The sequence below is a fragment of the Erigeron canadensis genome, chromosome 6 (genome assembly GCF_010389155.1).
Source record: "Erigeron canadensis isolate Cc75 chromosome 6, C_canadensis_v1, whole genome shotgun sequence".
NCBI classification, from domain to species: Eukaryota; Viridiplantae; Streptophyta; class Magnoliopsida; order Asterales; family Asteraceae; genus Erigeron; species Erigeron canadensis.
The window spans coordinates 43,399,479-43,427,089 of NC_057766.1; the positions used below are offsets into that span (position 1 = coordinate 43,399,479).

A 27,611-nucleotide genomic window follows, 5' to 3' on the forward strand; every position below is an offset into this window, starting at 1 on the left:
CTGATATAAACATATCAACGTACAAATCATAAATAGTTGTTATAAGAATCTATATCTTTCTAAGCATTGTGATGAGTGCTAACTAATAAAATCAGAAAGCACAGTATAAAAGGCTCCATGGTCGAACCAATCAATCCTAACTTGTCCAAGTCAAAGAGTTGGCATGTAAATTAAACTTTTGGAATGATCACATTCACATATATTTACTTATGAAATCTGGTATACGTACTAGTGGTTAAGTTAATATGAATTCGTAGATATCAAGTTTCCAACTAACAGAAGAAAAAGATGGAGATATTCAGTTAACCAGATACATATCCAAAAGGTTGTAAATATTTAGTAATACTCGGGATTTGGTACCGAAATCCCGTACCCATCCCGACTCGGGACTAGTCCCGTATCGATTCATATGGGACCGGGATCGGTACCTATTTTTGGCTCATTTCGGGATCGGTACCATCGGTACCGGGACCGGTACTAGACGGTACCAGTCCCACGCCCATCCCTACAAGACCGGTATCTTATATTTATTTGACCGGTAGCATCAATAAAAAATACATCATTTTAAAAAAAAAATTAACTACTAGAATTTAGCGGACCCGTAACCCGGGCTACCCTTGTATCAATGTAGTTCCGCCCCTGCCTATGAAGATGAAACTCTTTAAAAAAAAGACTCTAAACATTAAACAAGTTCCCAATGACTCCCATTTTGTTATTGTAAGTTGTAACTAGAAAGAAATATCAAACGCATAGTGCTCTTATATGGTATCTTTGCTTTATTGGGTGACAATAACTCCTATCACAATCGGACAATCAAATCTATAATTCTCCATGTAAAGAATTAAATTGCTTGAGATATTTGTTTTAAGTTATTGTTACGTAATCTTATCCCACTTTGTCAAGATAAAGTTTCCAAATTTAATTTAGTTTATCAAATATCAAAAATTCTATTAACAAAATATCCAACAAATTTAGAGTTAAATGTACAACTATATACTTCACTTTAAGTACAGCTTTTATAATTTTGTCTAATAAGAACTTAATTTTCATATGTCATTGAAATGATAAGGTTTATATAAAGTCTAAATAATGACAGATAAATTGACTACTAAGAAACAATTACTCGTCATTTTTCACTTAAATGGTGAACGTTTAAATTAATACTTGCTTTATTTTTCATAATGCACGCCTAGACGTCAAAAGTTATATGACTGAAATAAGTTACATCATTGTAATCGTTGTGTGTCTCTTTTTGTCCGAGCATCGATCTACTTCAACTCCTAAAAACTTTTATATTTCTTCCAACAACAAAAAAAAAATAGTATTAAATTGAATTTGTGAGTTGGTTATGTTGGGTTATAAAACTATTATTAAATCAAATCACAAAGCACGCAGCGGAATATAAAATCTATGTAGTTAATTAATTAACCAAGAGAGAAAACGTGTACCTTAAATTGGAGAGAATAAAACAAAAAACCTTTATAATAAGGTTTAAATTAAACATCTCTACGATCGCACACACAACGTTAGAATGTATGTATGCTAGTACCTTGATCACGAACTCACAACTCTTTGTGTATTCCCTTTAATGAAGCCGAATCAAAATCCCTTTGCCTTTAATCTCACAAGTCGACAATTACATGATGAAAGAAAATAATAATATTTTCTTTACAAGTTTTGACTAGTTCAAGAAACAAAGTGAATTGCTTTTGTATTTGAGATTTCGAATACTTCATACAGAAGTATTGTTTTGGTTTCTCACGGCAATCAAGATAAGAGAGAGATGGATTATTAGGGTTTTACAAATCTAATTGTCTTGTGTGAATAGATTTTAAACCCTTAGATTATGGCCCTCTATAAATAGGGATATATTTAGGTTTAATAACTTGGTGACCAAGTTTAATCAAAGTCCTAAAAGGCTTCTCAAAACCGGCCCCCTTTAAGGAATTAGGGTCCAACACTAATTTCCTAATTCCACATTTAATCCTCCTTCTAATTAATTTAAATACAATTAATCCTTTAACTTATTTAAATTAATTATTTCGTGATCAAATTAATCAATAAATTACATTTAATATATTAATTAATTATAGTTACATTCACGTTGAGGTGTGACTCCGTAGGCTTAAATACTTTCCAGACATACATTCATTTTACGTGATCATATTCTAACAGTTTATCCATATACCATCGGTTTATTGAATATGAAAAGTTGTTGGTTATATTTGACAACAAAATGTCTGTATCATATATAACTGTATACAAAATGAAAAACTGGTTGACATTTTAAGTCTGAAACATTTCTTTTACTTTTTGCGTGTCAACCTTGGTTTTTCTCTCATGATTTAATCCCCGATGCCATATTTAAACCCACATTGTGTAATTGTATCACTAGATTAACAAGTTATCATGGTGGAGGGAACTTTTCTTCTTTTCCACAACATTCATCTCTTCTCATCATCTCATTTTACAAAGAATGATCATCTTTCCTATCTCCATATTTTATTTTATTTATTTAGAAAATACATAGTATGAGAAAGTGAACCATATCAAAAGTGTTGCCTCCACCTCACTTTCATTTCCATTTTACTATCTTGGATTATTTTATATAGGAAAGACCGAAAGAGTGGTAGCGCATTTTGAACCACTAGGTACCACACCCATCCCACACTATATCTTCCACTTTTGATTGGTTGTGATTGAAACATTTTGCATTATGAGAAGTGTGGTATCTTTGTCTCATTGTAAGCCTCAAATGCTCCAAAATACCCAATACGTCACCCATGGGGACGTTTTTTGGACAAGAAAATGAAATGTCCCCCAAAATGAAACGCCTCTTTTTATTTCACTTTTACAATTTTGAAGACTGCAACTTGTCCTTGTATTTGTTTTCACTTGTAAATAAATTGTAAGGTGGGACCACATCACAATGACACAAAAATAAAGAAATGTGTTTTTATTTATACTCTCATCTAAAAAATAAAAAAACATTTTCCTAAGTGAAACTATGTCATATAACAAAAGATGCCCTAAGACTGAACGGTGCAAGGCGTCCAAGAGGGGGTTTTGGCCCTGAAACGCGGCCTGAACGCTGTGAACATCTTCCCTGGGTGGCGTTCATGGTAGTCAAATGGTGGTGACCGGACAAAAATGAAGACTTGATTTTTGTGTTTTCCTCCTTCCTATGCTCCAACAGTACCTTCGACCAACTTTTTCCTATTTTTTTTTTAAACCATTAATCCCTTTTTCCTATATAAACCCACCATTTTCTTCCACACTCTAAGTAATATCTCATCAAAAAAAAAAACACATTTTATTCTGTAGATTTCCATGGATCTCAACAATCCATTGTCGTCAAGTGAGAGTTCGACCGATAGCTCATCCGATAGTTCGAGTGGTTCATCCGAGGTAGACGCGGCCATATCGAAGGTGGCCATTTTGGCTGTGAATGCTATGTTGGACGCCGTTCGCGGCGATGATGATAATGATGACGATGCTGACGATGAAGTTGTAAGACCGCGGTTTAAGAGACAGACTACTATTGTGCGTAGGCGTCAAGAAGACGAAGCTCGACTCATGCGTAACTATTTTGTTGATGAACCGATTTACAATGCAAAAATGTTTAGGAGGCGGTATCGTATGAGTAAGCGGTTATTTCTCCAAATATTTGATGATTTGGCAGCCGAGTATCCATTTTTCCAACAAAGATACGATGGGTCGGGGAAGCTTGGTTTCTCAACCAAGTTAAAGTGTACATCGACGCTCCGTCAATTGGCTTATGGCACTAGTGTTGACGCATTTGACGAGAACTTTGGCATATCAGAAAGGACCTCACGTGACACACTAGAACACTTTTGTACCGGTAAATTTTTTTTACTCAAAACGTTTTATACTTTATATATAGTTTTTAGGTAGCTTAAATTAATATATAGTTTATAACGTAGTTATACTTTACATATAGTTTTTAGGTAGTTCAAATTAATATATACTTTATAACGTATTTGTAATTGTATATAAATAGGCATAAGGGAACTATACGGTAGTACTTACTTATGTAGACCGACTTGGAGTGATCTACAACGGATTTACGAGGTCCATGAACAAAGCCATGGTTTCCCGGGCATGATTGGTAGCATTGATTGCATGCATTGGACCTGGGATATGTGTCCTAACGCATGGCGTGGCACTCATACTCGAGGTGATATTGGAAAACCGTCGTTGATACTTCAGGCAGTTGCGTCTTATGACTTGTGGATTTGGAATGCATATTTTGGGATGCAGGGGTCCAACAACGACATTAACGTTTTTGAAGCCTCACCTGTTCTTGAGGAGCTCATATCCGGTTTGGCTCCTACACGTTACTTTTAAAGTACATTATATAATTTCGTTTTTTTTGTTTATATTAAGTGTATAATTTGTTCATTTATTATTCTTTTGTAGCTTCATTTTATGCAAATGACAACTTTTACAAGGCCGGATACTATTTGGGAGATGGCATCTACCCGGAGTATGCAATTTTCGTCAAGACTTTTACCGACCCAATTGACAACAAAAGAAAGTTGTTTAAGAAGAAACAGGAATCGGCAAGAAAGGATATTGAAAGAGCGTTTGGTGTACTGAAGAAGAGGTGGAATGTTATTAGTAATCCTGCACGGTATTGGGACAAGGATAAGATGCAATCCGTGATCTACACTTGTATCATCCTACATAACATGATTTTACAGGACAAGAACAAAGCTTTCTGTCAAAACTACGACCTGGAAGACTGAAACGACTCGACTCAATTTAAGAAAAATACGATTTTTTAATTTTTTTTTTGTACTGGTCGTAAAAAGTGGCCGTAAATTTATGGTTGAGGGCCGTAAATTTACGGCTTAATTACTACTGATAGTAAAAACCCAACCGTAAAATTTTGGCTTAAATTATAACTAGCCGTAATTTGCTCATGGATTTTTTTCTTCCCTGTTTGAAAACAACTCAAAATTTCAAGGGCCGTAAATTTATGGCCCAGGGTCGTAAATTTACGGTCCCATCTAAATCAATGGACAGTAAAATTATGGTCAGGGCCGTAAATTTATGGTCCGACCTGTACTTTTCCATTTTAACCAAAAATCCATATTTCACATTCCATGCTTCAATTTCAATAAACCAAAACACCAAAATGAGTAAAATCATATATTACAACATAATGGATAGATCCAAAACCTTGACCATTGAAATATACATTAAAACAATCAAACGGGTCATTCGCCCGTAGTTGGCAAAATGGGCGATTTGACTCTTTTTAGTTGCATAATTCATTCAACAAAACTCGTGACTTCCAAAACATAATAATATACTTGTTTTACCAAAATGAACATGTATCAAGAGCCAAAATGTACCAAGGAATTGTCTACACCATTATCCAAGTTGCCAACCTTCAAAGATGGCCAAAATACCTTTGATAACAACTTCCACTTCAAACCTATCACTTGATCAAATTTTTTCCTTGGCTAGTACCAACTCCTATAAAAAGTTAAACAACTAAAACATAAGCAATTGCTTAGTGAATGAATATACATATGATCATAATCTAGCTATATAATTTTAAGAGCACACAAGCAACTTTGAGCCATTCTTTCGATAGTCAAAACAACAACAAAACAAATCATGATCATGCTAATTCTACTTGGCCAAGGATGTATGCTAGTAGGTATCACATCATCTACTAGTCTTACACAAAATCAATACATGATAGTAGGTATCTCATCGTCTACTAGTCTTACACAAATTCAATATATTCTAGTAAGTATCTCATCATCTACTAGTCTTGCGTAACATCAATATATGCTAGTAGGTTTATCATCATCTACTAGTCTTACATAAAATCAATATATGTTAGTAGGTATATCATCATCTACTAGTCTTACACAAATCAACCTACAATTGGGTCATAGGAATTTATCCACCTATGCCCTTCATATCACCAACTAAGAACATATACATATTCACTCACCTTAACTTGGCAATTTGACACTATATGGCTATAAGGCTCAACAATTTGCTCTTCACCACCTACACAATACATAATATATATATATATATAACTATGAGTTCTATAAACTCATTTCTTTCATAATCATTTAACAATTTCACCATAACTCTAATATCAAAGTGTTTGGCCATTCCATATTTCAAAGCTCAAATTCTCATAATAAGGTACCATTTTTACATCTACTAGCCAGACACTATCAATATGAGGTTCTTATTATGGGGTTTCTTATTAACAACATATTTCTAAATCAAATTATCAAATTTCTCAATCAAAATTATTAGGGTTTTACTTGAAACCCTCAAATAACAAAACCCCCAATTTTTAAGTCTAAGAACCCTAAAAGAAATTGAAATTAAACTCAAGAAATCAATACCTTAAAAGTTCAATAATATAGACTTGAATCAAAACTCCTTCTTTCTCCTTTTTCTTCCTCAATTTCGACCACCACCACCAATTTCACAACCCTAGCTTTTCAATTTTTGTTTATTGAGGATGATTGATGATTATTATTTACTTGAATGACTGATTACTTTGATTTATTGTAATCATATAAAAAGGGGATTGAAATGGAATTGTAGAAGAAGAAAGAAAATCATAAAAACATGAAAATGGGAGTTTTGGCTGGGCATCCCTTGCCTTTGCCACGTTTTCTTCAAATTAAAATGGGCATTATACCCGCTAATCATTAAAGTTCCAACTAAATTAACCCTTTTTCTTAAAACAAAATACTAAGAAATTAATTTAATGTCAAAAATATGAAAAGGGTTAATTTTCTATTACCTTAAAATATTGGGGTGTTACAAAGACGCTTTTTTGGACCCGGAGTATTGGACACAAGAAACTCCCATGGAGCAACGGATCGAGAACTTGCATGCGATCAAAAGTAGAGAAACCCACAACATGCTCATGGCGGATTTAGTGGATCAAGTATGGACGACCCGTTCGCGACAAGATGAACATGTGCCCGACCTTAATGAATATGTTAGCGATGATGAGGCTTAGTCTTTTATATTTATGTAATGGACCTTATTTTTTTTTTATATGTATGAACTTTTTTTTATGTTTTTTTATATGTAGTTTATAATAATAATAATAATAATAATAATAATAATAATAATAATAATAATAATAATAATAAATATTTAATCATTATTTGATGACACATAGCAAAGGACCCCCCACTAATCCAAGATGCCTTACACCTCTAGTTTTTGAGAATGCATACCATGATGACATGGAGCCATGTGGCCAAAGACCCCCCTCCATAAAAATGTCTCATACCATTTAGTCTAAACTCCTAGTTAGGGCTAGCTTCAATAAAAGAGAGTAATATTTATACATTAAATTTTAGTCATTTGTAGCAAAAATATAAAATTGATTACGTAATTTATAGTGATCATATAGAAATTGTTTGTAGATGGTTTAAGTATGTGGTAAAAATATTGCGCCCCATAAGATATGTCACTCAATAGTGTTAGTGTGGAGTGAAAACATATCTTATTCAACTAGTGGTATACAGTGTACTTATGAATTAAATATTGAGGAAATGTTGATGATAAGGAGACAGGCTGGTAAAGTTGCAAGTTGGTGTTGGTTTTGGTCCTTATCTCATCAAACGCCTGCGGTATCGCGTGTGAATTTCGTGTGTTGATGTTGACTTCAATTTTTCCATGTTTTACTTGACTCATCCAAGTTTATTCCTTAAAATTTAAATTCTTTTATATACTTATCCGTTTTAATAGATAAACTCAATTTAAAACATGAATCTGGTATCTATCCTATCTATATCTATACAGCTTTATGATACAAGTGGAGAGTTCTTAATTCAGCATTTTTTTTACCTAAAATAAAATCTTACACGTTCCTCGTCCCCCCTTACTTCTCCTCTACCCACACTGTACACACAAACACATACATCTCATCGCATTCCATTATCACCGCAGCCATAAATACCCAAAACATCACCGTTTAGCCGTCGCAACGCACGAACATCCATCTAGTAACTAAAAGATGAGGTTAGGGAACTTATAACCTTTGAAATTATGTTTTACCCTTATAACCCTTATAAATTAACTAATAATTTTTTTCTTTCAAATTCTATCTTTATCATGAACTTTGTTGTTAACAAATTATCTAAAGTCCAATCTATTATATTTTATAATCACTAAAACTATGTTTTCTATTGCTTAGTTGGTTTTTTTTTTTTTTTTCATATTCGTAAAATCATTAACAATACAAATGGACACAATGTCACCGTAAATTATTCGTCTCAATTGGGAAGTGTTCTAGAGAGAATGGTTAGCCATGCCCTTTGATGCCATCCAGAAAAAAAAGCCATGCCCTTTGATACGACAGAAAGAGAGAGGGTGTGATGAGAAGCGCGTGAACCACGTGCTGATATTAATACCAGCATGGCTCCCATCTCAGGTGGTTTTTTAGCTTTAAATTCTCTTTCAAATACAACTTGGGCAACATGACGCGCCAGCGGCCAGTCTTCGAAGAAAATGCCCCCGTCAATTTTATTAATCAATTACCTTCTTATCATTATCTCAGCAGATTACGATTTTAAACTTTTCAAGATATTTTTCAAATAAGTTAAAACTATGATATCAATGATATTTGACGATCCTAGGATAGCGTGACTACTTTATGAGCGATATGATATAAGAATGTACACTTAATTATTATATGTTACTCAATTATGCCCAATTTGCAAAGTCGATGTCGAAACTTCAACATTTGAATAATTGAATTTGATGGGTGTTCAGACTTGGGAGATTTGTCTTAGCTCTGAAATCAAAGGCTTAAATATATGAGACTATGAGAGAAAACATATAATATCTGAGCTTGAGTGGAATAAAAAAAATTCATTGATGGGTGATAATTGTGATCCTTGAACCGTTGCATAAATATTAGACGGATGTTCGCGCAATGTAGCGTTGATTGTGGTATCGACGACGGAGATAGCGACAACGACGGTTGCGAGTAATATAAGTTATTAACGTAAAAGGATAGTTTAGATTTTTTAAGGGTTGATGAGTAGATATTGTAAATTATTTCATTCGAGTATATATTTCTAATACCATATATTTTAGGTGCGGTAAGTGTGTTGAGTGGTGATCAATGATATAATAAGGATATATAAGAGTATTATTTATATGGAGTTAATTTTCGTATATTATATATTAAGTTTTGTAATTGTAACTTATATTAACTCTTAGGATGTACGATTATATCTTTCTATAACCTTTTAGATATAAAGTCTAAATTTGTTGTGAATAGGTTTCTGATTACTTTAATATATTGACTTTGATTATTTTGATATCACTTTGAATGTAGCTCATTAATGGTGTATACTTAAGATTTACAATTATATCTTTCTATAATCTATTAGATAAAAAGTCGAATTTTGATATGAGTAAGATTATGATTAGTTTAATATATCGACTATTTAATATATTTGAATTCTAATTTTTTAGGTTTGATTAATAAATTTTGAGACTACCCGTCCATTAGACGGGTTTAAACACTAGTAAGGATATATAAGAGTGTTAGAGTGGTTATTATAGGCGTAAAGATATAATTCTTATTGCTTTGAAAGCGTGATAAACAATAGATATAAAGACTCGTAAATTCATTATTTTACATATGTTCAGATGTAACTTTCTCTTGATTGAATTATCAGTAGTATTCTACTTGTTCATTAGCCTAGTTGTCTCAATAATATAAATAGAAGTAATCGAGATACGGCAAAAATGTTATTTTCTTCTACAAATTAAATATTAAATCTTTTTATACATATGTCTTTCATCCAAATAAGTTTGAGTAAGTAAAGTTTTTTCTCTCTAGTTTTATTAAGATGATTGACATGACAATTGACATATCTATGTTTGTGTAAAATGATATATAGGTTGATTTGAAGTATATAACAAAACTCTGGGACAACAATCAATGAATGGTATAATTCAAAATCTTTTAAAACAGAATAACAGAAATATGACGTGTGATGTTATAAAAAAAACTAATGGCACTTGTATCGTTGTTAGAGCACCCCAATGGAAGAACACGTCAGCGTCACATCAAATAAATCTCTTTTCAATACATTTTCTCTAAATCACACTCAATACTCAATACATCCACTACATTTCAATACACTCCAACACATTTATTTTTAAACTTTTAATATATAAAACCCAAAATATAATTTAAAAAACAAATACATAATATTATATAAAAACTTATTCATAATTTAAAAACTTTACAAATCTATTACAAGACAAACATAAAACATACAGTATATAATAGTTCCTATAACACATTCAAGCTGTTCATTCATTCATCTCATAAACTGCTTTGACCCATATGATCAAATGATTCAAGTTGTAAATTGCACAATCAAGTTGTTACAGAACAACTTGAGTCTTGTCTATCTTCCTCTGCAAATAAGTAATTGATTGAATTTCAAGATCAATACAATACCTGGTTTGTATATAATCGATTTGTTTTCGACACCATTGTTTTTTTGCATTTAGTTTTTGCATTACTGCAACAAGTTCCTCTATAAACAATTGGTGGTCGAGGATATCAGCCATGATATTGTCTTGCACTTGATTGATAGTCATTGGTGGTTTTGGGTTAGTGACATTTGATGAAGAATCCATTTGAGATGTATAAAAATTTGTATTTTGATCAGAAATATTTGATAAGAAGCCAATATTTATAGGTAAACTACAAGACGCTCATTCAGTGTTCAAAATTCAAAATATTTACACAATTAGTCCCTTCAACGTTCGAATTCAAAATATTTACACTTTATTGCAAAATCCTCAATTTATTAGTTGAGAATTCAAGCGAGTTAAATGTAACAAAATGTGAGTTAAAAGGAAAAAATGTGAAGAAAACCAACATGTAACCCGTAATAAAAACCCAAACAAGATATAACGTGGCAAAAGCCAAATAGTTGAACGGGGTGTGACATGGGCGAATCGTAATCCGCCACGTAGAAGGGTAACTATTGACAAACTGTCTAAGAAAAGCAAGAAAAAGTTGAAAGTTATTCTTATAATCTATCTATACTCCATTAATAAGCAAACTACCTCACCCCCTTTTAACACCTTTACCTTTAAAATGTCTTTTATGCCTCCTAATTTACACTACCCTATTTTTTCTCCATCACGCTCATTACACACACATACGTTCATCCGATTTTCGATTTTCTCTCCCTCCCCCTTATCTGATTTTCTCCCCCCATAAACACCATCCACCACCGCCCCAAATACCACCATCCACCGCCGCAATCCACCTTCTATGTACGCTATCCCCCATAAACACCATCCACCACCGCCCCAAAACTACCATCAAACAACCATCCACTGCCGCCGGCTTATTTTTTTTTCTTTTTCATCGTCGCCGTCCCACAAACCACCATCAAACCACCGGCGTTTTTTTCTTATTCCACGCTGCATCGCGCGGGTACAACGCTAATCTTAGTATATACATGTCTAATTATTAATTAACTTTCATCTTAAGCCCATCGCACCATTAGATAAGCCCATCAGCCTTATCTCTAAGATAAAAAACTGAAAAAGAAGAGAAAGAAAGGAAAAGCCCATATGATTAAATTCATTACCCATTTATTCCGTTCGGCAAATGAATTCTAAAGTTCTTTTGTTTTTACAAATTTCTCGTTCTTTAGCCCATTAAATTAGCACAGCAAGGTTAGACTTCAAAGCATCCACGCACAATGACAAGTTTTTAGAAGCATTATTGTAATTGTAATAAAATATATAAGAATATGTAAGAGGTTTTTTAGAAAAAACTTTATACTCTTCAAAAGCTTAAAGTTAGATATAATAGTACGAGTAATATTTTAGATGAGAGAAAAATAAAAAAAGCTTTATATTTATCAACTTATTGGTCATGTTTTCAAACTATTCCTACACTGAAGTAATGTATAAATGCATTTTATTCAATTTTAAGCTTTTAAAAGTTTTTTTTTTTCTTTTTCAATTGGAGTGGAAAACAATTTTTGAAAAATCTCTTACACATTTTTACAAAAAAAAATTTCAAAATTTACTATTGGAGATGCTCTTGCATACACATGACTCAACGTTTTTCTATGTAAATTTGAATAGTGAAACCCCGTTAGTTTATGCCAAGCAGGGTTTGGGCCGGGAAGGTTAGATAGATCAGAGCATTATATCTTTCAGAATGTACCAAATTTGTAGATTTTAATGGTGGCGATGATGAAGTGCCAAAGGAAGAAGGGAGGAAATCACTACATGAAGATTAGTAAGACCGATCGATTATGTGTGTGGAGATGATCACATTTCATTTTACAATACCCACTGGTCCTACTTCGTATTTTAGTTTCTAAAAATATAAGTGCCACTAAAAGTCCACTCATTACAAATTTCTGCTTTTACTTGATCTATTTTCCCTACATGATCATAATGCCCCAAAAATTTCCAGCATGTCTTCACAAAGTACATTGTTTTAGAACTGTTTTTATTGTTTTACTCAAGCTAAACAACTATCGCAAACAACATTAAAGTGAAGATAATTTCAACCTTTTTATTACTATATATAGAAAAATGAACTTTAATTTCCTGTCCAGCCATAAAGTAATTCAGATGAAATATTTCTTTATCCTGTTGGGGACAATATAATTTTCTCTTTATATATAATTTATCCTGACATTAGTGAATTTCCTTTATGCAAATAAATTACATATGTACATTAATTTATTATATACATTATCTACTGTTAATGTTCGTGTTAAAATTGTAATTATAGTTCGTGCAACTGCTTGAACTTCGAAAACTAGTTAAAGAATCTAACCACAATGTTCAATACTAACTGATCAACCGGCATTAAATCTTTTATTTCTTACTTGTAACACAAATCAACTACAAGAAGTAGGATATGTTACATTTATTTTAATGTACAAAAACACACTTCTAAAACAAACCTTTGATACAAGTTGATGTGTTACATACACCAACAAAATTCCATATATATCTTCATATTTTTGGTTAAACTGAAGATTTATGGAAGAAAAAAAGAAGGCACCCTTTATATGTTACATAAGCACAAATATATATGTAGTCAAATTACCGGCTGATACTAATAATTATTACATATAGCTTGTTTTCATGGTCAATTAATAGTCCCATAGATTTCCTCCACCAGAGTTACCTGTCCCCTCATCCGGGGGACTAGAGTTATCATCCCTGGGCGGGCTGATCAGCATTCCTCCAGCCATGTCGGACAACATATTTGGCATACCAAATACAGCATCGTCGTCCATATATTGTCCAGGATTGGTGGAGCTTCCGGCTCCACTTTGATTAGTAGGAGCTCGAGCAGCTGCAGCTCTTGCTGCAGCTGCACGAATGTCATCGGCAGTGGGGCACTCTGGAAGTGTGCTAGAGAGAATAGAGTCGGGAAAGTTTAGGACAGCATAAGTACCTTTGAGTGCCAATGCAGCTACATCGTAAGCGGCAGCTGCCATTTCGGGTGTTTGATACGTGCCTAACCATATACGACTTGTTTTGTTTGGTTCACGAATTTCAGACACCCATTTTCCAGCTCGGCATCGGATACCATGATACGCAGGGTGGCGAGTAGTGGAAGAACCGCCAGGAGTTGGATTACTAACTGGAGGCGGGTTGTTAAGGTCATTTTGAGAAGCAGGGGAATTGTTGCGGCGTCGACGGTTAGCCATGGAATGATATGTTAAGGTTGTTGGATTTGTTGGCAGTTACATATAGTTGTATAAATAGACAAAATATAGATTCTCTGTTGATAGTGCATTATTAACTGGGGATCGTCGGTCTTCAACTGGAAATAGTTTCTCGCGTGGCCGTGGGGAATTCGCGGATATATATATATATATTCTTCTCTTTTTTCTAATTATAGCATGCAAACTTTATGGGAAAAAGACAAAATAAAGTTTCCTACTATTATCAGTCATCTATTATGAAACATGTACAGAGGAAGCCCTTTAATTTGGATATAGGCCATTTCTGCACTATCTATGGTGTACCTGAAGTCCGTATTGAGTTTATCCTTTTCTTTTACATGTGAATAATTAATCTTGACTTGTTAACCTTATAGTGGTTGTAGTGAAAACGAATTGTAGTGTCAAACATATATAGATGATCTATGGTTTAATGGATTGCTTGATTTGTATGTACCGGAGAATCCTTAAATATAACGTGGTATATAAAGTTAAGCGAAAACTCATGATTAGATCGAAATATTGCGAATAATCAATTTCATAACTTTTAGGTTGTGGTATTGCTTTTTTACTCACATATTGTTTAATTGTAGGCTGTCATTTATTTTCAAAGAAATCTACTTTACACTAGAAATTCTTATAGGAATTTTGTTCCAAAGCAATGATGTATATAGCATGGTACCTGCGCAATGTGCGGTGGTGGTAGTGATGACGCTCTGGTGGTGGGGATAATGGGTTTTGATGGCGACGACTATTGGTGGTGGTGGGTGTCGGGCGATGTAGGTTAAAATATTTTAGAAGATAAAGACATAAATTATAAATTAATAAATATAAGAGTTTATGATATAAATTATTAGTTCATTAAAGACAATTTGAGTCATTTGTAATTAAAAAAGGTTCATTAAGAGCAATAGTCGCAAATGGGGAAGGAATGGTAACATTTTGATAAGAAATCCATGAATTGGTTTCTAACAGTCCAAAAAACAATTGAATATTTGAAACCACCAAAGGTCCAAAGCAAGCAACCATGCCTCGAGTTTAAACTGGCTGAGTGAAGGGGAAAGTGTTTTATTTTAGATAAGACGAGGGGTCTATATGCTTATATGATGAAAAAATGCCTTGCCAAGTGTCACATATCCTACCCGTTTGCCACTCGTTCTCTCGTTATTAATTGTGTCCCACATATCTATTTAGCTGGAGATAAAGAATCTAGTCGTTCCATTATTATGGCATAGAAGAGTAAATACTCACGCGTTGCGGCATTAAGATGGTGTGGGTGATAGGTCATAAAGTGTGATAGCAAATGCTTTAATCATACGGGTTCTGTCATCGGATTTAAAAATTCGTCGAAAGTATATCTAATGACATCTCTAATGAAAGAGCATAAATTTTTAAGAACACCCATATAATTTTTATAATTTATCGATGTACGGTTTGTGAGATAAACGATTTTGAATGGATTGGAAGAATAAATGATTTATGGAGAAGAAAAAAAAAGATGATTGGTTGAGATTTGAGAAGAGAGAGAGTATTTGGGAGTAATTGATAGAAGAGATATTTTGGGAAGTAAATGTTGAAACTTAAAATGTTAGACATGAACTTTTTACTTTATAATATAGTATAGATTTAGATATATATTTATAAAATAAAATGTAAATTTGTAACTCTATGCCATCGAATTTTAAAAGATAATAATAAATATTTTATTGTTATTAGTAAGTTTAACAAGCTATAATGTTTCCTACATTATTAATTAATGCGGTTTTGTTATGCTATCCATAAATTAAAACATTTATACGAATAATACATGGGAAAAAGCCAAAATGGCTATCAAACCATGTAAAATATATAGTTATTTAAGGGAAATGCTATAATTTTGTTTTTGATGCAATTTTGATATTCATGTTCGCTAAAAAAAAAAGTGACATTTGAAATATGTATTTATTTAAAGATAATAACTATAATTGTGTTCAAAAGTTTTGAACAATAAAGTATTTATATTTGTTTTGTGCCACAAAAACAAAAGTTTAAAGTAAAAATATACATGAGTAATTTTTTTTTCAAAGAAACAAAAATTCAACCCCAAAAGTAGCCCAACAAAAAGATGGGTCCAAAAAAAGTTGTCCCAAAATTTTTTTTCGTTCCAAAGCCCGTTATTATTCATATTGATAACTTATTGTATATTAATCAAAGGATTTGATCATTCCACTAAAATCAATGGATAAAATTCATATATGAGTTTAATCTTGATTATTGATTTTAATCCTAATGTTTAAATTCACCCAACTTTACTACTAAAGTTTTTTAACTTTAAAATTAACTCATTGTATATTAATCAAAGGCTTTGATCATTCGATTAAAATTAATGGATAAAATTCATATATGATTTTTATCTTGATTATTGATTTTAATCCAAATGTCTAATTCATCCAATTTTACTAATAAAGTTATTTTTAACTTTAAAAAATCTATTCCATTAAAGATTATTATTTTTGAAAAAACTTATTTTTAAAAGTTTGAGGCTTTGAGCTCTTAGGAATTAGGATCCCTTACAAGGCACTTACCAAAGTGTCCCTAAAATATATACAGTTTTCAGAAACTAGCAAACTAACACTAAACTAAAAGATTGTATAAAAGATTGTAATTCTGTAAATGTTGTAACTTGCTTTGGGAATGATTGATGAATTAACCAAAATCAGTATATGAATTATTGGAGTATTATTATGTCATCGGTGATATCATTCGATTATATTATATGTTTCAACACCAAGTCACCAATTTATGAGAAAACACAATATTTTCCAAAAGATTGAATTAACCTGGGATTTTATTTGAGCATTATGATACCACCAAGGACACTTGAGCTATGACCAAAAGACATGAACCAAAATCAGTTAGTTAATTAAATTATTACACAACTAAAACAATGCAACTCAAGTAGATATATAAGTTGAAATCAATATGGATTTATAGTATCCACATGAACTAGTTCTCTCTACGTGTCAGATTGCTTTTGAATTATTGAAGTATGAATTTCAGACTAGAACTATTATCATATCTTGAATTTTTATCTATAAAACTGCATTTATCCGTTTATTCCTATAAATTAAATTACAATTTGAAGTTAATTCAACTATTGCTAATTGCTATAATTTCCTCTTTAAACCATATATGCACTTAATCCGATACTCCTATTCGACTTGATTTGTGATTTAACCAATCAATTTACTTTAGTAAAGTCAATAATTACATACGAGTAGTACTTTTACATAAAACTGAGCAACTGGCTATCATATGTTCATAAGCAATTAACACACTTAAGGCATAACAAGTTAAGTTAGGGTTGAGCTAAAACCGAACCGAAAACCGAAAAAACCATGAAAACGAAAAAACCGAACTGAAAAAACCATTAGTTTTGGTTTTCTAAAAACCGAAAGTTGTGGTTCGGTTTTGGTTTCTAATAAAAACTGAACCATAAAAACCGAACCGAACCAAAAATATATATTTTTACTTTATTTTATATTTATATCATTTTATTATTAAATTTTGATAAATATGTTCTTATATTTGCATTTTTAGGTGTATATAACAATATCATTTATATGTTTTAAGTGAAAATATACAATAAAACTAATTTGTTTTAATAATTGTATAATTAAACAACGCGTAAAATATATAAATAGTTATATATAGAATTTGTTTGAAGTTTGTACAACTTACTTTAATGGATTTGTTGTCATTGTTGTAGTTTTATTGTTACTAATATTGTTTTGAAAATTTGTTGAAATCAACTAAGGTGTAATTATAGAGTATAAACTTATAAACTTTTGATCAAAGTTCAATTTGACCCAAACTACAAGTGGTTAAAAACTGACTAAAATCGAAAAACCGAACCGAAATAGACCAAAACCAAAAAAACCGAAACCCAATGGTTTTAGTTTTCAAAAACCGAATTATAACATTTCGGTTTCGGTTATAATCAAAAAACTAAACTAAACTGAACCGTACTCACCCCTACAAGTTATGATACTATTGTTACCGGGTACGCCGAAGATCATGTCATAAAAAAAAAAGTTAGGTCCATCAAGAAGTTCAAGACTAAATAATGAACGGGTGGTGATATTGTTTACAATATTTTATAGTTATTCATAACAAATATACATATTTTATTATACTATATACAACTGTGTATTAAATATAGATAGTTGTGGATCACTAATTGGTGTTTGTGGGAATATTTAGAAGCAAAACTTTTCAAAATCGGATAGTGAGGAGTATCGGTTGTTGCCTAGGTAATTACAATAACAATATTATCGTCATTTCTTTCTATCTCTTGGCTCTCATTGCTGAGCTTTTTACATCTCTTGATACTTGTTTTCTATTCTTCTTGTCTAGATATATAATATGCACATGAAAGCAATATGACACGTCATGAATATATGATGGTATAAAAAATTTAGCTATAAATAATGATTTAATTAAGAAAATAGTGTGATTTAGACTACTACGTACACTAGCTTAGGCAAGCATGCTCAAGCAGATTGTGTGAGCATCCAACTCAGAATGAACCGTTATTTTAAAGTTAGAATATGAATAATCAACTAATAGGCCTTTTATTCGGCTAGTATCTGGTTAGACCTCACTATAACTTCAACCCGCCAAATGTTATTTGAACCTGTTCGACCCCGACAATTCATCTGGGATATATATATATATTGATCTGACTTGCCAAACAGGCAAACATGATCTGACCCGTCAACTATTTGTTTGACCCCCAGCCATCCTTGTCCGCTTTATTGATAAGGGCCTAAGGGGTAATACTAATGAGCCAACCGGGCTTGGAGTGTTTGGGCCTTCAGCAAGGTAAATGGGATTATGTTTATATTTATAAGTAATATTAAATTATAAAACATTTAGTACCTAGCTATAATATTTGCGAGAAATATCAATAATACTTTTTAAGTAACTTAATTTACAACATATTTCCTTAACACAAATAACTCCACTAACTCATTATACATAAGTTACTTTATATTAATAACCACACTGTTACCATTGCCTCCACCATCATCACCTAGTCACTGTCACTACCGTTGTTGTCATTATATCGTTGTATCACGGGAACATCTGACTAATGTATATATAGATATACGTTCTATACAACTTTTAGCCATATACATGGATAGGAGAGGTGATATTCGTACCATGATTTTTGATTTATGTACCACAAGGTATAACTTTTACAACTGACTGTACAAACTGATATTGCACAGTTGTGGTAAATCTATCAAAAGAAGTGGTACAGATATCACTTTCCCATGATAGCCGTTTCACAAATACAATATTGACATTGAGTCAATGAGTCATGTGTTTCTTAGGCCTTGATATCCGCTGATTTAACAGAGTACGTGATATTATTCAATGGCCAGCCGTTAACTGATCAACTTCAATCACACCCCAATCTCTATCACTTTTTATAGATTAAACGTATGTCGCGTATTTAAACTTTTTAGATTAGAATCCGTTTTAGATGTAGATGAAGATAAATATTACGAGTAATTCGTTATTTGTAGAAGAGACTTAATTTGTTTATTAACAAATTTCTATATATTTAGTGTTTAGAAGAGCATCAGTGTAATAGCAAACTTCTTAGATCAGATAAATCTTTGAATTACTTGTCCATTGAAGACAGATGAATTCTGATTGAAGATCTAAAATCACACACCGACAATTTTTTATAATTATTGCGAACTAAAAAAAAATTGTACTACATGTGTACGTTTTATTTTTCAAAAGATATTAAATTTATCTCTCCATATGCAAAAGACCTTCACCAGATAATAACATTACCACATTATTGGACCAGCGAATAAGAAATCCAAAATTGACCCCCATTTATACTTAGAATAGCACAAATCATGTACGTACATAAAATAGGACATTACTATATCATTAATGGCCAGGGCTTATGAACAGTGTCACGTGACATGTGGCGCTGTTCTATTGGTCTCGCTTGTATTCCGCGTTTTCCACAGATTTTGTCATATCGGATTCCGTTAAGGTTATTTTTTGTTCGGTTTTTCTTAGTTTCCTACATAGTTTTTTTTGTTTTTGTGTTTTCTTTCTATTGGTCCACCTATACCCCGCGTTTTTTCGGATTTTGCTATATCGGATCCCGTTAAGGTTATTTTTCTTTCGGTTTTTGTTGGTTTATTACATAGTTTTTTTGCTTTTGTGTTTTCTTTCTATTGGTTCATCGTATACCCCCCATCACTATTTAGATTTTTGTCATTTTTGATCCCGTTTGGGGTTTTCTCTTGGTGTTCATCATAGTTTTTTGGCTTTTGTGTTCTGAATTAATATGTTGGAAACTTTTACTCAATATTTAATTTTTCCTTTGTTATTTCTATTTTCGTTAAGGTTATTTATCTTTTGGTTTTTCTTGGTTTTTTGATACCTTTAATTTGCTTATATGATCTCTTTTATTGGTTCATTATATACCCCGCATCACTATTTAGATTCTGACATTACGGATCCCATTTTGAGTTTTTTTCTTTCGTTTTTTTTTGGCATGGTTATCAATAGTCACCATGCTTATTAAAACTTGACACGTCGCATCGGCTATAAAGTGACACATCGCACGTTTCCTATAGTTTGGATTTTGCGACATTGCATCCTGTTTGGATTTTGTCACGTCTTTTTCTTTTCTAGTTTTGTTTTTCCTTTTCGGATTTTTTATTACGGGTTACTTCTTTTGTTTTTTTCACACTTTCTAATTGTCATTCAACCTTATTGTGATACACCCCGTACCACTACTTGCATTTTGCTATATCGCATCCACCTGATATCTGAATTAATATATTAATATTTTTGTCATATCAAATCTCGTTCAGGTTTCTACTACGGGTTACGTTTTGTTTTTCTTGCATACTTTTAAACAAACATATTAATGAGAAAATTATTTCTATTAAGCTGTCGAAAATTCACGGCATATATACTAAAATAACGAACCGTTTCAACAAATAAATTGAGACCCCGCATTGTTTCTAGTTCTACACTAACGTACAAACCACATCAAGCTAAGCACTTTTTAAACAAACATTCGATCAGACGTACGCGTCGACTTTGGTACAACTTTGTGAGTTACATTCACCAACAAAACTTCAAATTAAGACTTCAAGTTATCATTATTATTGTAAACCAATTCAAGTGTAATGGATGAGTTATTATTAATATATACAAGGCATACTTACATAATATTACGTACTGACGGTTTTCAGCCAGCTCGTCGTCGTTTGACATACTAAAGGTAACGGTGGTCGGGTCCGTCTGATGAAGGGGGGGGGGGGGGTGTCTCTTCAATGGCCATCGTTCAGCAGCACGCACTAGTTTCATCGGTCAGAGCTTGAGCAATTGCAGCTCTTGTTGCTGCCGTACGAAAATCATCAGGAATCGGAGAGTTTGCTAGGGAGGTTCAACAGAGTCAGGAAAGTTTAGTAGTACAACGTACATATATAAGTACATTTAAGTGACAAGGCAGCCATTTGTTAATTGGTTCACGTACGGATCTCAAACACCCATTTCCCAATTCGGCATCTGATAACATGATAAATGGGGTGACGAGTGGAGGAGGTTCCACCCAGTCACCCACTATAGAATTAGGGGTAGGATCTCTAGTTTCATCTTGGGATACTTAATTATCTACAGTTATCCATGCAAATGTTAAACAGGGAAACATTTCTAATAATAGATCGATCGACCGTGGTTAGTTCGCGGATGCTCTTCTCAAAATGCATGTGGATAGAATTCTTGATGGGCCCGGTGGCATATTTTTTCCAATAACACATTCATTCTAAAAGATGACCGTGTACAACAGTGATCGATTTTAATCATTGAGATTCATCAAGGAATCGAGTGCATATATAATTTCTTTTGGAATTTGGCTGATCTACAACGAAATAATTAATTAATATAAGAAATTAGGATATAAGTGGAAGCTTTACAAATCTTGGGCCGTACGTTTGCTACTCTTCTCTACTCGATCGTCAGATAGCCATATCCAACGGACACAGCTGACAGGTATATCCTCTTAGCATTTTCTCGACAGACAGGTATAAACACTTTACCCTTGTACGACTTTTACATTTTCTTGACCGGAGGTCCTTATGGAAGCAATCTCTCTACCTCTGGGTAGAGGTAAGACTGTCTACAGCTCACCTCCCCCATACCCCGTTCAGGGATTGGGTACAGTTGTTGTTGTTGTTGGAAGCTTTACAAATAAGTACTTAAACAGGTTGGTACTAGGAGGATACAAAGCAATAACTGTCAACACTTAGCGGATGCACTAATGCGTCACACAAAGACAGTGAAGTGTTACAGTAAGAAAGATATAATTGAAAATCTTCATTTTGTACGGTTCAAAATTTGCGCATGTTTTTTCTTTTTTTGACAGGTGCACATCATATATAGAAATGTCGATGCACTTCCTACCTAACATAGTAAGGACCTACCCAGCGTGGGTAGTCAGTTGTCTTAACTGGATCCCGCTACATTCAAACTGAGTCGACTGTCAAGGAAAAACTCTAAGAGACTCCCACACATAGAAAATTTAACGGAGAGTTGATACTGCACTTGACAGAGATCAAACCCTTCACCTCAAGGATAAAACCTTGGTGACTCATCACTGGACCAGTGGATCATTGTTATTCTAGAAGAAGTTTATATGCTTGCATTCTACGTAAATTGTAAAAGTTTGTAAATGGGCTCCTATTTCGCTTTTAATTGACAAAGCAAATTTCATTCTTTAACATTTTAAGATTGAATTTTAAGTTTCAACAATTCATCAAAATTACCTCATGCCACACTAATAATTTACACTACTCCTCGTCGTTACCACCACCAATCGCCGCCACTACCACCACCACTACTACCATCACCAATCGCGGACACTGTCGCGCACCGCAACCATAGCCGCCGCAGTTACATCGACATCATCGCCACCGCCATTACACTGCTGTATCACGCAAGTATCGTGCTACTTGAATAGAAGGTTAAATCATGAGGAGTACTTTCAATATATGTTACAGACTTATGTTTTAATGTGAAACAAATTTATATTTAGTTTTCATATATAATACTAACGGGGTATACGATCTGTTTTAAAGTAGTTCAAATTTTTAGAAATGGTTAAAAATCAACATTAGGTAAGGTGGTCATAATGAACAACCCAAATCTTTTGTAATATAGTCCTAACTCCTAAGTGAGTGTTCTATATATTGTAAAGCTACAAAATATTTTACAAATATGTTAATCTACCGTTTTGCAAGGATAGCTCATATTTCTTTTGTTGTTTACTTGAATACATATATATATATATATATATATATATATATATATATGAGAAAAAGTATGGGGCTGTTATGCACCTAATTTGGGTGAAAAACCCCTCACATACCAATATTTTAATATTTTGAATAAATGTTTGGCCCTCCATGATTTTTATGGTTTAAAAAAAGGTATATGAGGGGTTTTTCACCCAACTTAGATGTCTAACAATCTCATATTCCCTTCCCCTATATATATATATATATAAATATTAAAACAATAGGAATCCTAGCTTTTTAAAACCCTATTTAATTTAAAATTATTTTTAAAATTTGCCACATAGGAATTTATCCTATGTGTCATCTCTATAATTTTCCACAATATTTATTTATTTATGCAATAAAATATATTAAATATATATTGGTATGTAAAAAATAAAATTATGAAATTAATAAAATTGATTTTGTTTCTTAAAAACCAACAATAGTTTCATATATAGATTACATAATTGTGTCGACCCATCACACCATTGTCATATTTCTTTTAAAAGTTGGTTTTTGATTTCATCTTCAAATTCTTTTCGACTTTTAATATGAAAAGTAATTGGGTTGATAAATTTTATGTGCTTTATACATCATTATATTTCTCAAAAAATTTATATGCTTTAATGTATTATTATATATTAGTTCATGTTCATTTTTATTCTTTTTACGTAGGTTATTTTAAATAGCCGCACATCGTGCGGGTAAAAAACCTAATATAGCTCATCATTTTCAATTAACTCATCATCGGACAAAAAAATATTACAATTATCAATTTCCTTTTGCAACATGACAAAGTCGATCACAAAACCATGAAGATACTAAACTTAACTTAAATTTAATTACATATATTCACTTTTATTCCTAAAAAATGATAGTCCATGTGTTCGAAGCTGTACGTATTTAACACCAGGATTATATGTACATCAATTTAATTACATCATTTACGTACGTATATATAAAGACAACTTTAATTAAGATTAATATATATATACGTACGTGTACAGTCCACTTCAGAGCAAGCATTTTCCAATTAATAACACTCCTAGTATCCCAATCACACTTTTTGGTATCCCAACAAAAAGTGTAAGCCCATATATATAATGGTATACATGATAGGGTAAAAAACGAGCTCTCTGTCATTAATAATCTGGTCGGGTTACCAAAATCATGCTCGGAATACCAGATGCCATTGATAATCATACAAGTTATAAATTGGTGAGTTACATTAATTCACCTACGAAACTCGATCCAAACACTTGATTCATCATTAATTATATATAGGTCTTCTTTTATTGGCAACCGACGGTAGTGGATGAAATAGAAGATATGGATACATTACATCCCCACAAATATTTAGATATTTATGCAACCTACCGACGGTTGGTACAAAAGCTTATATAATTAATTATGTAATCCAATAGATTCCCTCTAGCTAGCTACCGGAAATTAATTATCGGACTCAATCATCATTTGACATATTATACATACTAGTGATGACTGTTGTTGGTGCATGGGATTAACATCTTTCCCAGCTGCACGTGGCCGGAAGAGCCAAGTAGTCTTGAAAATAACTTTTAAAATAAAATTCTATATATATAATAAAAAAAAGAAAAAGAAAAGCTGTGTTGGTCGGGCGGGGGGCCTTTGGCCTCCCTACAAGCTCCGTCTTTGAGCGTCCACATGCTCATCATCTCCAGCAGCACTACTATTACTTTCATCAGTCAGAGCTTGAGCTATTGCAGCTCTGGTTGCTGCCGCACGGATATCATCCGGAGTCGGGGATCCGGAGAGTTTGCTAGAGAGATCAACAGAGTCTGGAAAGTTTAGTACCGCATAAGTACCTTTTAGTGCCAAGGCAGCCACGTCGTAAGCTGCCGCAGCCATCTCGGGTGTTGGATACGTGCCTAGCCATATACGGCTGGTCTTGTTTGGCTCGCGAATCTCAGACACCCATTTCCCACCTCGGCATCTGATACCATGATATACAGGGTGGCGGGTGGAAGAGCTTCCCCCGCCACCCGTAGTAGTAGTAGGATTTGGATTAGGATTAGGATTAGGATTAGGATTAGAAGGCGGGGGGGATGATGGTTCTCCACGGTTAGCCATGCAAATTTAGTTATAAATGGGCAAAGGTTTGTGTAGTTATAAACGAATTTATTCTGTCGGTGGGTCACAGTTGGTCTGCAACTTGAGTCATGATTGACCGTGGTTTGTTCGCGGATGCCATTTTCACAATTTGGGGATAGAATTGTTGGTGGGTCCATTCAATAAAAATCTTTCCAATAAGATATTGCACTACAACACACATATAACTGTTTAAACAGGTTGGCACTTAAAAAAAAGTTACAAACTAGGGTACAATCTAATTATTGTCTACACTTCGATGCGTCATCTAAAGTGTAAAGTGTTCACAGTGAAACTAGGAATTAGATGCGTTTAATTAATTATGTTACATTTTTATTCTTCTTTCTTTTTTTTTTAATAGAAATGGAAAATTTAACAAAACATATAGAATAAGCATCAATTAATATTTAAGATGTGTAGATAACTTAATATGTACCTAACTAGGAAATAACTCAATGATAAAAGGTATCTCATACAAGTTTTTCAGTTATATAAGATTCAGGTTTGAATCTTCGTATGGAACATGGTTCTATCTCAATTATATGTTGTTGCTTTATTAGACAGTTTAATTGGGGATTTTCTTCCTATAAGGTATTAAACGTGAGAGGCCTTTCTAACACGGATGCACATAAGACAACGTAAACTAGATCTTCTGTTTCGAGCAAATAATCTACACCTTAAATAAAATAAAAAAAGCTAAATATATAAATGTAAATGTCAATTAAAATATTTAGGGTAAGCCTAAACTAGTAATATCTAGTGATGAAAATACTTTTAAACACTGTGGTGTAATTGTTATATGATAGATTAGGCTAAAAGGATTACAGCGTCTCCAACCCAAAAAGTGCATGGGAACGTCGGAGAACACCTCAAGGACACCATGAACACCACCCCAGGTGGCGTTCTCGAGAGAAAATATGGGGAGAGCGACACGAAAGGGACGGAGTGTGTGCGTGAGTCTCCATGCATTTTCTTTCTTGGTTTCTTCCCCTAGAACCCCTTCCAAAGAACCCCTTACTCCAAAGAAACCCCTTTTTATGACAACATTGCCACATGACATAAAAAGGTAAAGAGGAAGGGGTCTTGAGAACCCCTTGCTCCTAATAGGCTTAGTATACCTATAAATAAGTGAGTCCTATGTGATCACTCATCTAAGTATCCAACTTATATACCTAGGCATTTATTTGTCAAACTCGTACGAGTCACAACTTGATTTATATTAGTCGAGTCAAAACAAAGTGAAAACGAGACGACTTAGTGAACGAATCAACTTTGCTCCAGACTCTTCGAGTCGATATGATTCACATTCTGAATCAATATGAGTAAGCTTTCAAGTCTCAGTTAAAAAATATATTTTTTAAATTTCTTTTGTTTTGTATACCAATTTTTTTCACATGCTTTCATTTGAATGTACGTATTTCATAAATATTTTTTATTTTTAATTTAATATAGAAAAATAATATCATATATTTACAACAAATACTTGTATATTGTTATCAAGAAACATATTATCCAAAATCATAACCCTTACGATTCAAGCTGACAAAGATGTTTATGTGTCCTTTTTTGATAACTTGTTGAGAAGGTCGGGCTCGAATTTAGGAATGATTGTTTCGATGAATGCGTGTTGTACCAATGAACTGTAACTTCATTTGTGTTCTAATATACAATAATAATAATATACCTTTACGAGTGTATTTCACTATTACGAAATGTAAATATAATATAACTACCCGTGCTATCAATTTAGTTTGCTCATACTAAACGATTTCATTCAAATGTATCTAATCTATGTGACATATATTCATCCAACATATTTATTTAGGCATCTAACGGATGTATCTTTTCATAACATTCATTACATGGCGCATTATCCAACTTATACACCTAGGCATCCTATCAGTTTTTAGATAATATAACCGTATCTACGCTATCTACTTGCTGTGCTAAGTTGTAAAGGTAGATGATATAAGGTCGATGAAATGGCCTCGGGTGAAAACTTATCAATTGTTAAGGTAAATGAGTGGTGAAGAATGATTGGTAAAGTGAAAACTTATCAATTGTTAAGGTAAATGAGTGGGTGACGAATGATTGGTAAAGTGATTTATCTATATGAAATATATATATATAATGGGGTTCATTTTTTTGTTTTATTTTGTTTGTTATAATTTATATGATATTGATTAGCTATTATTATGGGTATTGTGGGATATATTATGATATTAAATTTGTAAGTGAATAATTTAGAGGGAAATAAAAAGGAGATGATGATTAGAATGTAATGTGACATTAAGAAATATAAAGGGGTGTTTCGTGTTGAGTTTTGTAAATAAATTTCGCGTTT

General features: G+C 32.8%; 3 protein-coding genes across 3 annotated transcripts; 1 reads left to right on the forward strand and 2 right to left on the reverse strand.

The window, feature by feature from the left end:
• The first annotated feature begins 3,330 nt into the window (after positions 1-3,330).
• On the forward strand, positions 3,331-4,769 carry LOC122604973 (protein ALP1-like). The gene is made up of 3 exons (XM_043777828.1): positions 3,331-3,862; positions 4,022-4,357; positions 4,441-4,769. The coding sequence occupies exons 1-3, from the start codon at positions 3,331-3,333 to the stop codon at positions 4,767-4,769; spliced, it is 1,197 nt and encodes a 398-aa protein (XP_043633763.1).
• Positions 4,770-12,889: 8,120 nt separating this feature from the next.
• LOC122605971 (ethylene-responsive transcription factor ERF027-like) lies at positions 12,890-13,771 on the reverse strand. The gene has a single exon (XM_043778935.1). It carries the CDS (start codon positions 13,758-13,760, stop codon positions 13,197-13,199), a length of 564 nt encoding a protein of 187 aa, XP_043634870.1. The 5' UTR covers positions 13,761-13,771; the 3' UTR covers positions 12,890-13,196.
• Positions 13,772-24,258: 10,487 nt separating this feature from the next.
• LOC122605156 (ethylene-responsive transcription factor ERF023-like) lies at positions 24,259-25,278 on the reverse strand. Its single transcript, XM_043778046.1, has one exon. The coding sequence runs from the start codon at positions 25,247-25,249 to the stop codon at positions 24,797-24,799; it is 453 nt and encodes a 150-aa protein (XP_043633981.1). The 5' UTR covers positions 25,250-25,278; the 3' UTR covers positions 24,259-24,796.
• Between the last annotated feature and the right edge of the window lie 2,333 nt (positions 25,279-27,611).